Source organism: Eublepharis macularius, chromosome 11 (genome assembly GCF_028583425.1).
Source record: "Eublepharis macularius isolate TG4126 chromosome 11, MPM_Emac_v1.0, whole genome shotgun sequence".
NCBI lineage: Eukaryota > Metazoa > Chordata > Lepidosauria > Squamata > Eublepharidae > Eublepharis > Eublepharis macularius.
In genome coordinates this window covers 50963189-50976088 of record NC_072800.1, presented here as the reverse complement: position 1 = coordinate 50976088, position 12900 = coordinate 50963189, and the positions used below count along the sequence as shown (strand labels likewise).

Here is a 12900-nt window from a genome sequence, read left to right as displayed (position 1 = left end):
GTTGAAACAAAGGGCAGTCTTAAGGCCCTGGGCAAAAGTCCAGGGTGGGGCCCCAGAATCACTGCCACCACTCCAATTCTGTCACCCCTGCCAGGGCCAACAGGGTGATGCTCACCCCGTGTGAGGTGGGTGGGAGCCATCACTGCCATTAGAAGCCAACAGTGGCAGCAGCCTGCTGTTCTTCTTTTCCCCCTTCCTGAGAGGACAGGGCTGTGGGTGGTTGGGGCAGCTTCCCCTGTTGCCCACTGTCTAAGACCGCCCCTGGCTAAAATAGTGACATTTTTGGAGTTCATGTGCACCTTTTGTAAACTTTATTTTCACTGTATATATCCAGGGTCAATTGCCAGTCCCTGTACTATGGTGGGTCTCAAATTGTGGGTTATGATCGAAATAGGCAGGTGAGTAACGAGGTTCAAGTGCCTGAACTGCAAGCAGAGCCTCTAGATCACTTTCCCCTGGTTAAGAGGAAAAGGAGAGGGCAGAGTTGTCATATCCTCTCTGACTCCTCCTCTCCTTCCACCCGTGGCACTATTCATTCTTAAAAGCTCAGCTCACACTTAGGTACCAGCTATGTGGGAGACAATACCTGTGTCCTTCTGGATCCTCATCACCAATGATCAGTTCTAAGCCATGCCTCACCTGTAGCATTGCCAAGCCTTAGGGATTTGGCATGATTCTAGTTGGCAGAGGCACCTGAGGTGATGGATGTTGCATAAGCTTCTGGACCTACTTGCGCAGCACCCTGGTTCAAGCTGAGGCTTAGATGGCAGCACTGCAGTGATGGGTCTAAAAAAGTAGAAAGGTGGGTCCTATTTCAAAAACTTTGAGAACTGCTGGCATAGTCTGTCTTTACGGTGTACGCAAGATTTAAAGAAAAATACATCTATGTGTTTCAAACATCAGGGGGACAGTGGGTAGAAAAGGTCTGAGATGCTTACATTAAAATCACATTGTGTAAAGTAGCCTGCGGTTAAAACAGAGGTGGGTAAAACAATTTTGTAACCTACTTGAAGTACCCATTAGGGAGAAAAATGAATGAATGAATGAATGAATGAATGAATGAATGAATGAATGAATGAATGAATGAATGAATGAAATGGGGGGCGGGTTTCCATGCAAAGGCTTTTGGGGGATTTGATATGCTGATTCAACCTGACACTGGCAAGCTCTCCAGGGCCTTAACAATCCATGGTAGTCCAAATCACAGATTGGCATCTGCCAGGATCAGAATGGGTCCAAAAAAAGAAGTTCTATCCCCAAAACACACCACTATTATCTTTTGCATCTGTTACCTTCTTCCCCACTTTCTGGCTATGACACAAATATGCTAAAACAGGTAAGGGTGAAACTACTATATAGATTCAGGTTCATAGTCACAGAGAATCTGAGAAGGGATGGACCCCACAGAATGATTCTAGAACTCTTCCCCCAAGTTCAGCATTCATTAAAAAAAAGACTGATAGCTAAACTATGAGACAGAGACCATGAATCTCAAGAGTGGGGGCGGGGGGAGGTCTGAGCACCTCCAGATTTTTTGGATGACAAAGATTATCTAGACCCATTTCAATCCAGCATCAGGTGCATCTGACAAAGAGAGCTGTGGCTCTCGAAAGCTTATGCTACAATAAAGTTGACTAATCTTAAATGTGCTACTGGACTCTTAACTATTTTGCTACTACAGAATAATATGGCTAACTCCTCTAGGTCTGGGTTTGAAACTAAACTTGCCTTGGATGCCTTGCTGTGCCAGAGGAGAGACTGGGGGAGTATGGCCCCATTGATTCTCCTGGATCCCTCAGTGCTGCTTTCAAGTTTCGCTCTAAAAGATCCTGGCAAGAGCCATTTGACTTGTTATTGGTGGAGATAGAAGGGAAAGTGTGCAGGCAGTAAACTGCTCAGCAAGAAAGAAACCTGCTCCTGAATTTGTGGTCTTTTAACTGGACAAATTAAGTAAAACCCTGGGAAAACTGACTGTAAGAGGCAGCTATTTAAAAAAAATTATCAAATTAAAGCACATTTTATTAATGCAAATAACTTTAAGCATATGAAGTAAACTGTATTTTTTTCCTGGTTCTTTTGCACAGATTCACCACACACACCTTAGGTCCCATTGCTAGTATTCCTACCCATCCATTCTCTCTGTTACATACTGTCAAGTCACAACAGACGTACGGCAACCCCAGCAAGGGGCTTTCAAGGCAAGTGAGAAGCAGAAGTGTTTTGCCATTGCCTTCCTCTGCAGTCTTCCTTGTACCGATCATACTTAGCTTCCAAGATTTGATTAGATCAGGCTATACTATGCTGCCCCCCTCCCTATCCATCCATACTATAAAGCACAAAATGGTGAGTATTCATTGCTTGCTTCTGACTAGGTGAGCAAAGTGCCTGTCCCTGTAACAGGTGAATGTATGGAAGAAAAGCAGCTTGTCTCCATGTGCTTTGCAAATCAGGATCCTAGCGCTTTCCTGCAGGATCTGAGGCAGTAAGGACTGGGGCACCTGGTGGCAGGAGTAATGGGCAGGCTTGGCCCCCAGCGTAAGGCATTCCCTAAATGCAAAGGTTTACCTCTTTCCCCTTGTAGGAATAAGTAGGAATAATGACAACCAGTCATTTATATGAGAGAAAGGAAAGACGTACAATTAGGGATACCACTGAAGCAAGGGTGATTCCTGTAACCCCAGCCATGAAAACCCAAGCCTGACTGCTAACCAATGTGGTGTAGTGGTTAAAGTGTTGGAGTGGGATCAGAAAGACCCAAGTCTGAACCCCTACTCTGCCATGGAAGCTCGCTCGGTGACCTTGGGCTAGTGACTCTCCACATTACCTACCTTAAGGGGTCGTACAAGAAGAACATGAATCCGGTGTACTAGTGCCTTAAGGACTAACTAGATTTCCAAGGTATGAGCTTTTGGGGGGGGGGGTCAAAGCTCCCTTTGTGAGGGTTAAATGGAGGGGAAATGATGCTTTGGGTCCCCAATTAGGGAGAAAATATAGCTACCCACAGCCTCTTCCTGGGGTCTCGTTTTCAATCCCGGGGGAGACGTTTGTTAACTGGGTGCGCGAGGGCCTGAGAGTTAATCTGATGCACTAAAATCCCGCCTAAAACACACGTTGGAAAGCTACGCTCCCCTCAGAGTACGTCCCTCTGTCCCCCACAGATTACTGAGCACCGGCTACAAACTCTTAAGAGAGCTCCTGAACTCTTCTTGGTCCCGCTAGGCTTATTACTGCCCTGGGCTGCCCGCAGCTTCCCCTTTGTCATCCCCCAGGCCGGCAGGGGACAGAGCGGAATCTCTCCCGCTTCCTGAGTCACGCCGCAGGGCACTTTTCCCTCCCTTGCGAGGGGTGATCCCCAACCGAAAGATGCTAATAGGCAGCGTCTTCTTGTGACCTCACGCCCGTGTTTCCCAGCACAGCCCAGCGATACCTCTGCTCCCGGAGGGTTCTTCAAACAAACACGACTTCAGTTTTCTCAAGGCTGGACTTTCCCCCGGGCCGGTGAATAAGATCAGCCCCCCGCCAATAAATACCCGTTCCGAGATGCCCTGCCACAACGCCTGCTGCCCTTCAGCCCCACCGGCCACAAAACTTCTGGGAAGAGGGGGAGCCGAGAGAAACCATGCCTGCTCTTGCGGAATGTGAGTGCGCCGAGAAGCTGCGCGCTGGGCGGCGTCTGCACGCCGGGCCGGAGCGTCTCGCTCCAGCTTGGCCGCGCTGCCTCAGGCGCCGACGGGCGCGAACGCGGCTCTCTCAACTTCTCTTCTCTCTCTTTCCCGTCAGGCTGCCTTTGGGTTGCCGCTGCCCTCCCGTTGCTTCTCGGAGCCCGCGCGTCGCCTATTCTGGACTCCTCCGGGGAAGAGCAATTGAGCGAGGATCCCTCTCCCAGGACTTGGCCGGTCAGGGACTTCCAGCTGGCCAACTGCAAGCTTCTGGCCATCGCGCTGCGGAGAAAGGCTGTCAGTTGGAAGACAGAGGTGAGTGACCAGCAAGAGCTCTGAAGAGCTGCCGGGGCTTTGGCCCGGGAGGGTGGAGCCTGCAACTCTCCCAGGGGGCTTGGGGAGCCCAGAGAAGCCGAAGCCAACACCAACAACTTCTGGTAGTGCCATTACGGAAATGGTTCTGTCCTGGGCTGTCGGGGGTGTCTGAGAGATTTATTTTTTTAATCATATTTATATCCCGCCCTCCCCGCAAGCAGGCTCAGGGCGGGTCACTCACATCAATGAAAAATCCTACAGATTAATCAAGACGGGTTGCCGTGTTAGTCTGTAGCAGTAGAAAAGATCAAGAGCCCAGTAGCACCTATAAGACTAAAAATTTGTGGTAGGGGATGAGCTTTTGAGAGCCACAGCTCAGATACAATGGTATCTGAAGAAGTGAGCTGTAACTCACGAAAGCTCATACCCATACAGATTAAAACACAGTAAGACACAGAAAAATACAGTACATATAAAATCAGCAATACAAGGCATCTGCTCTGGACCTAAAAGGCTGCAGAAAGGCTATCAGTTGCAAACCGATGTGGAGGGTAAGAGATCAAGTCGCATTCCTGAGGAAGTTAAGATGGCAATGACATAAAGGAGCAAGATTCAGGCCCCTTGAAGACTAACTCAGTTTTCAGGGTACGAGCTTTCAAAAGTCAAATATTGGATGGCATGGGCTTTGCAAAACTTTGTCAAAGAGCTTTGACTCGACAGTTCATGCCCTAGAAATCTAGTTGAACTTTAAGATTCTACTGGACCCGAATCGTGCCTTCTGCTACAGACCAACACAGCTATCCACCTGAAACTAATGACATAGAAGGAACACATTTCATTTATTCACATCGAGGCTGCCGTGCCTACAGAAAGAGAACACCAAAGGCCTGGGCCCAGAGAGAGATAAGGAGCCCTGGTGAATGAACCTCTGTTGTGATTCCACCTGCTGCGTCCACAGGTAGTCCAACAGAAGAAAGCAGACTAAACCACTGGGCCATGCTGCCCTCCTGCCTGGGAATGGGGACTAAGTTTCAGGAAGGACTTGAGCAAGCAGCAAGGAGAAAGTTCGGTTTGCCCATGTCCCCTCTCAACTTGGCTGCATTTAAGGTGAATGCTGCCTCAGGCCAGAAGACAGTTTTCTACCTAGCCTAGAGACGAAGTTCACCTTTCCCAATGAAAAGGCTAGAAGCAGTATTCAGTGCTCCCCATGCTTACATGGTTTTGGACCTCACAATATTATCTAGGCTGCTGTTATGCACAGCAGTGGAAGACTAACCTTTGCAGAAGCAAATATGGTATTTCAGATAAGAACAGCATTTCCTTCAGAAAAGCGATGACGTCTTTTGGAGGGGGTATTAAAAAACTGGGCCAAGCCCACGCCATAAGAAATGCATGATAGAAAATCCAATGAATCTTTTTGTAGTAAACTCCAACAGCCTGTTAAGTTGTTTATACCATACAGCAATTTTGTTTTTAAAAAAACTAAAAAATTTAATATTATATATGGTCTATATGGTCTGTTTTGATGGCTGTGGGATACCTGCTGATAGAACAGTGTCATTCATTATAAAACTGATAAGGGATGATTTGGACACGAAGTACACAGTACAGCTTTGTTTTCAGATACCAATACATATTAAAAGGAAACGTATTGTACACATGTGCAAATATTTTCAATGCCCCCATAGCCTGACACCTGCTGTCCTTTCAGTCCTTTCCCTCTATATATACCATTTCCATTGGTAGGATTGGAATTACAGAGGCAGTAAATTTAAATAGTAGGTATTTCTGCAGAGAAGTCATTCAGAAGGATCATCTGGATTACGCATCCTTTCACCCTGTGGAAATCAATGGCATACATAGTAAGGAAGATCTGTGCATGGAAATCTACTTCCTCCCACAGGTCCTTCCTATTATATTGGAGCATTTGGTCCCAGGCAGTTCTGCAAGAAGGTATGATAGCGCTGAAATAAATCATGATAGAAATTGGGGGGCAAACCCTCTAGTTTTAGTGAGATTAATTGAATAGATGTTTTACCAAGAAAGTAGCAGATGGGTTTTAGAATTGAAAACTGGCTCTTGTTTTTGAGGGCAGGAACTGAAGCCCAATCCAGACATGACTGAAGTGCCGTTGAGAGCACTGCCAACAGGCTGTGTTGGATGAGGCTGTGCTGCCCTTGAAATAATAGGTTCACAGCTTGGTGGTACTCTCAGATCCATGTCTACAGATAAAGTCTCCATCGCCTTTGCCCTGCCTGGGTTGCTTTGCTACCTGTAGTTTTTTTTGGATAGGCCGGCTCTGCCCACAGTCATTCTTGCTCAGATCACATCCAGATTAGACTATTACACTCTGTGTAAGGCAGCCTCTAAACAGAAGATTCAGTTGGGACAAAACACAGCAGCAAGACTGCTGATGCATGTTAGTGACCAGAAAAAGTATCTTGCTAGCAATTAAGACGTAGAGCTTCACTTCTGGGCTCAATTCAGAGCACTGGTTGTTACCTTTAAAGCCTTGTACAGTGTGGGACCAGGATGTTTAAGGACCACTGTTTTTCATCTGAACCTGCCTGGTCATTTTCTGAAGGGAGATTGGTGGGCACAAGAGAGGAGCCCTTTTCTGTAGTAGCATCTTGCCTATGAAAACCCTTTCCAGTAACAGCGCCATCTGGATGGCACCTAATTCAGGCATTTTCATATGCCAGATTAAGCTAGTTATTCACCCAAAGTTTTAGTTAGTTCCAGTTTGCTGTTTTTTTCCCTCTCACCTTTCCCTCCAGTTATTATTCTTTACTTGACACTAGTGATATTTTAATTACTGTCGTCTTGTTCTGTTGTATGAATTTTTGCTTGTGACCCACTTGGCTAAGCAATGGGGATAAAAATATTTTAAGCACATAGGTAATGACTCTGGGTGCTAAACATAGTACAGAAGAGGAATTTCTGCAAAGGAATTCAAAATATAGGAGCTGGGGTGGCAGGGAGGGTGTGATTCAGTGGGAGAGTGTCTGCTTCATATGCAGTAGGTCCCAGGTTCAACCCTTATCAGGTATTAGGTGGTACAAAAGATTTTTACGTGAGATGCTAAGAGTCAGTGTCAGTCAGAGAGTAGATGATGCACTAATGGTTATACTCCAGTAGTAGGCAGCTACATGTGTTCATATGAGACAGTTCCTGTAGATCATTAGAAGGGGGGGGGTCAGGCAAAATCCTTTCCCCCCCTTGCTCTTACTCTAGTAGAATAAGCTGAGCTCTGAGACTTGCTTCGCAAGAGAGGGTGATGTTGCCCAATTCCTCTCTGCACTGGGCCACCTAGCACTTCGTTCAGTAGGGGCTTTTCAGTGCTCATCTGGGGCTGCTGAAAGAAAGCTGTACTTGGTGTGACCGAATCCGAAATCTTTTTTGCATTTCAGTTTTAATTTAAACCAGGCCTAACATTGCTATGCCAGTCAGAGTGACTGAAGGAGTCAAAAGACCACAGGAGAAACCATGATCCAATTAAAACCAACAAAGAGTTTTACCATAACATATGATGTACATTGACAGCTTAGAATATAATTGTATTGAAGAGCTCGTATAATAAAGATACGATTTCTTTTTGTTTGTTTTTACTATAGCTATGCAAGGAGCAAACACTTTGTAAAAACAACACAGAAATAATACCCCAGAATAATCTCCGCTTTCCAAAGATCACTACGGAAGATGAATGTCCTCCACATGGATCTAACAAGGCAAGAAAATAATTACTTACCATATGATAAGAATATGTATGCTTTGTTTACTGTCTGACCAACAAATGTAAAATAGTATTTTTGCACATGTAATTTGCTAGCCCCTCTTAAGCACAAAAGGTTGGATCCAGCAATCTGTTGGTGCAAAGATTTTGGGTCTTTCCCACATTCCCCTTTCCCCTAGCAGTATCATTTTGGCAAGGTGGTTCCTTGGAGTTCTTTTATTTACCTCACCCACAGTCCGCCTTTCATGGTGAGGCTCAAGTCTGACTGGGAGACCTGCCCAGATAATAGCCATGCACGTGGAGGAAGCGGGCAAAATTGCTACCCATCTGGCCCCCTCCACAAGTGTGAGTCCCCTGACGCAAGAGGCCAAGGGCCCTTCCACCCCCTCTATGCAGCCCTGATTCAGGCAGTCAACGTTCCTAGGGCTGAGACTGCTGCTAGGGGAATGTAAAGAAGATCTGCCACCGCCATTGCCTTCTGCAGGATTGCCGGATCACGAGCAATTATCATTTCTGATTATTTCTGAGTCTTTGATCTACTTGCACTAATTTTCAGTTTTAACATACAGTCAAGGAGAATAAGAGAAAAGAAAAATAAGAGAAAAGCTTTTGCTGAATAACCTTCCCTTATTCTCCCAACTTAGGAGAGGTGCCTAAGAGGACTTTCAAGTGGCCTTTATGCGTACCAGGCTTTCTTGGAATATATAGAAAACACTTTTATTAGCAAAGAACAAGAAACTGCATTTATATGGCAGAGCACAAAGCATCTGGCTAACACCTTGAAGTCAATGGTAAGTTCCATTTACACTGAATCACATGTGCCTCTGCTCCTTTTTAATACATTGTACTTTATATGCTCTGGATCTCAATATATAGTCTGTGCTGTTTTAAAAACTTCTTTTTGTTGCTGATTTTTCCATTTTAGTATTTTGTTCTTTGCTTTTATTTGATCTGTGTGCAGGGCCGGCGCGCCCATTGAGGCCAGGTAGGCGTGGCCTCAGGTGCTGGGTGCCGGAGGAGGCGCGGGAGGGGGGAGCATGCGCCACAGAGCTGCAGCCTCCTATCCCTCCCACCCCATGCCGCTGCTGCCGCCAGCACACGCCTCCGGCCGGGCACAGCTGCTGCGGGCAGGCATCTGCGGCGGTGCAGGCAACCGAGCAGGAGAGCTTGGAGGCCACCCACGCACCATCACAGCCGCCCGCCACAGCGATCGGGCCGGTGGTGGTGCACATGCTCCCATGATGACATCACACGTGACGTCATCATGCAGGCCGGTGCGCTTGCGCACGTGGGGGCACCGGCTAGCTGGCTGTGAGCGCCGAAAACCCTTGCGCCACCCCTGTCTGTGTGAACTGCATTGTTGCTGCAGTGAATACTGCTTTGATGTTGCTGAGATGCTAGTTGTTGCTACTGTTTGAATTTTTTTGCTAGGAAAAACTATACATGATGAGAAATCTGATTTCATTTCATTTTTTTTCTGTAGCTGTACACTTAGGAAACAATTATACATTATTTTCTTATAAAGAAAATTCTTCCATTAGTATTTTAAAATATAATTGCATATGGTAAACATAAATATGTTAAAGGTCACAATTTAACATTGGTCATGGAGCAGTTAAGCTACCATTCCCCCAAGTGTAAAAAAGTTTGATATTAAACAACAGTTTCATTAATAAAGAATGTTATTTATGATGAAAAGAATTTACTTACCCCCAAATGTCCTGGAATACGCTGCCCACAGATAACAAAGCATGCAAAATCTGGGTACAAGGCACGTGAGCTGTATATAGCCAGCACTCAACAGTTTGGTGTAGTGGTTAAGAGCAGCATGACTCTATTCTGGAGAACTGGGTTTGATTCCCCACTCTTCCACTTGAAGCCAGTTGGGTGACCTTGGGTCAGTCACAGGTCTCTCAGCCCCACCCACTTCACAGGGTGATTATTGTTGTGGGGATAATAATGACATACTTTGTAAACCGCTCTGAGTGGCCGTTAAGTTGTCCTGAGGAGCAGTATATAAATCGAATGTTGTTTTTGATACACAGCTGTTTTCAGAAAATTATTTAAATATAAAGTATGATTGTTAAAGCATTATTAAAAACTATTATCCTCTAATACCTAATACCTGATCTTAAATCAAACAGTACTTTATCAAATATAGTACATGGTTAGAAGAATCAAAATTGACATACAATAATAGAAAACAAACTTTAAATGACCTCTTATAGCAGAGGCTTCGCTAAATAAGGCCTTAATCTGGAGTAAATTGCCATAGCAGGTAGACCTTCAGTTGCCACACGACATGGAAAAATGGTCCAGATAAATGGCTTACTGTATCTAAGGACCTTTAGAAAATGTGGCTGTGTGACCCAGTTTGGTGTAGTGTGGTTACTTTTGGACTAGGTTCTGGGAGACCCAGGTTCAAATCCCCACTCTCCTATGGATGCTTGCTAGTTGACCTTGGACCAGTCATACACACTCATACTACCTCACAGGGTTGTTGTGTGAATAAAATGGATGAGGGGGAACAATGTAAGCCACTTTGGGTCCCTGTTGGGGAGGAAGGCAAAGTATAAATGAAGTAAATAAATATTTGTAGACTGTCCAGGTGATTTTCTTGGCTTGATAACACTTTGTGTGTGAAATGCTATGAAATAGCATAAGCATGTGGGAGTGATTGACTTTCAAAGGAATTCCCTCCAATGTGGCGAGTTTTCACTGAAATCCTCCCCATACCTCAGCTATACATACTAACTAAACCGCTTTACAGTCATATAATATCCAGATTCAATTAAAATAAAAGTGAACTACAGAGGCAGATGAGCGAGAACAGAATCAATTTGTAAACTGGAAGTGATCCAACACATTCCCCCAATAAAACAGAAATGTAACATTTTTTAATAAAAACATCTGCCTATTTCAAAAGGGGTGACCTTAAGTGAAACACTTGGCTCTCACAAGAAATGGGACTGTGGTTAAATCTCCTTAACAGCAGTCCCTTCCTCCATAGTCTTAGAAACCATCACACACATTGACAAATCTCATCAGCTGAGAAGAGGTCACAATGCACAACTGGGAATTCACCAGTCCTCACTCAGTTTCTGCATCATCAGTGGTGATGGCATTAGGAATATGGGCTAAAGACCCTAAAGACCACCTTGTGTACCAAATGCCTTTTAGCAAAAGCTAATTGTGTCTGGATTAAGTCTGGATTGAAAAGAGAACTGGGAGTGAAAGAAATTTGTATGCCCAACTGGACCCAGATTGGGTTTAGGATGAGATGATAGCAAGGAAGAGTGCAGTGAGTAAATCTGCCTAGATTATTTATTAAAAGAATGGGTATATCGGGGATACAAAAGTAATAGGCTATGGAAAATTAATCCATTCCATGGTAGGAATCAGCACGTGCCAAATATATAAATGTTTACAATGCTGAAACCTACCCTGATCTTACAGAACAGGATGATGCATAATTAAAATAAATGCCAAGTATTGCAAAGATGGAAGTATTACCAGCTACCATCATCTTGACTGTAAATAAGTATAATCCATTTGTCGGGCCAAAAAGCCTATCACCAATACATTTTTATTTTTCCCTTTCTTAACAGATGAATGCTCCAGATACTGTAACCATGCCTGATCCAATCACTAAGGAAGCCCTTTCTACACAACTAGGAATGCAGACTGGCTGGAACAGGAAGGTTGTCCACTACCTCATACTTCAAGATTATATTTCATTTATGGAGAAAACTGTTAGGGCCATTCGCGTCCTGTGAGGAGGGGCTAGGGATCTGAACGCTTTGACTCGGGTGCATAAATTTCCACATAATCTGCAGTGAAGCAGATTCCACTGTTGTTCTCCTTTGAGAACTGAGCACATTAACCTAATATTCTTCTGGAATATGTTTATATTTAAAATATTTATTCAATTTAAGTACATATTTATATTTCTGAGAGTTACAACCTGTTTTAAAAGGGAAGAACTGAAATATTTTAATTTTGGTTGAGATTAGTACTGCACAGATTTCAGTATTCACTGAACATATGACTTGAAAGGTATGGGTGTTGTGTCGATGCATGGCTAAATTATATTTTGAAATTTTATGAAAAGCTTTATTTAATATATCTATGAAATATAGATTGTTAATAAATATGAATTTGATACAACTTCGTTTCTTGCACTTTTAACATATCACATTTTGTTACCCCCATATTAGATTTACTTGATTTTCATTTCTTTTATTAGAACAAACTCTTGTTCAAGCTAAAAGTGACCTAGAAAAGTTAAAAATATAATAGAGGGTATGAATACTTACTACTTATTGACACTATGGGTACAGTCATTAAGAAACATCTGGAGTCCGAGCATAAATAAGAATACATAGGCTGCAACTCAGCAGATTTATTTAGTGGGACTTGTTTCTAAGAAACATGCACAGGATCAAGCTTTGAATATTTATTACTCTTCATAGAGAGTCAGTGTTGTGGCGTGGTTAGAGTAAGAGATCCAGTTTTGAATCCACACTCTGCCATAGAAGTTTGTTTGGTGATCTGGGGCTAGTCAAAACACACTGAACCTAACCTACCTCACAGGGTTGTTGTGAGGAAAACATGGAGAAGAACAATGTGAGCTAATTTGGCTCCCCACTGGTAAGACAAATGGGGTATAAATGAAGTAAACTAATTAAAATAACTGTGAACTGGTCCCCATACATTATATTTATAATCTTACAGTGATATTGTAATACTCATACTATGTAAGGAGAGAAAGTGCTTGTCCAAGGCAACTAAGTGAAAATATGGCCGATATGAGAAACTAGGGAATTACTGTATCACCGTATTCTAATATCTAGTGGATAGCAACAAACGTTCCTGCTTCACTGGACTGTAAGGCCCATCTGTCCCGGGGAAGAAACTGAAGCCAAGTAAACTCCCTCTTCCATAACCAAGCTATGGCTACACCAACTCTTTCCTTTGCTTCTCTTGGGCTGTAAGAGACCTGCGACCCAAACGTTCAATGCTCCGTAAAATCAATTTTACCTAAATTACCTTTCAGTTTATTTGTATAAATAGTAACATCCTCATACATGCAACTTGAACACAAGTTCAATCCGGTCGAAGTGAGCCAAAAGAGCTGGCCCTGTAAGCAGCTAAGTTTTAAATGATGATGATGATGATAATAAAGTTATTATT

General features: G+C 43.9%; 1 protein-coding gene across 1 annotated transcript; it reads left to right on the top strand.

The window, feature by feature from the left end:
• The first annotated feature begins 381 nt into the window (after nt 1-381).
• IL6 (interleukin 6) lies at nt 382-11565 on the top strand. Its single transcript, XM_054990937.1, has 5 exons — nt 382-398; nt 3572-3974; nt 7589-7702; nt 8352-8498; nt 11316-11565. The coding sequence occupies exons 1-5, from the start codon at nt 382-384 to the stop codon at nt 11481-11483; spliced, it is 849 nt and encodes a 282-aa protein (XP_054846912.1). The 3' UTR covers nt 11484-11565.
• The last annotated feature ends 1335 nt before the right edge of the window (nt 11566-12900 follow it).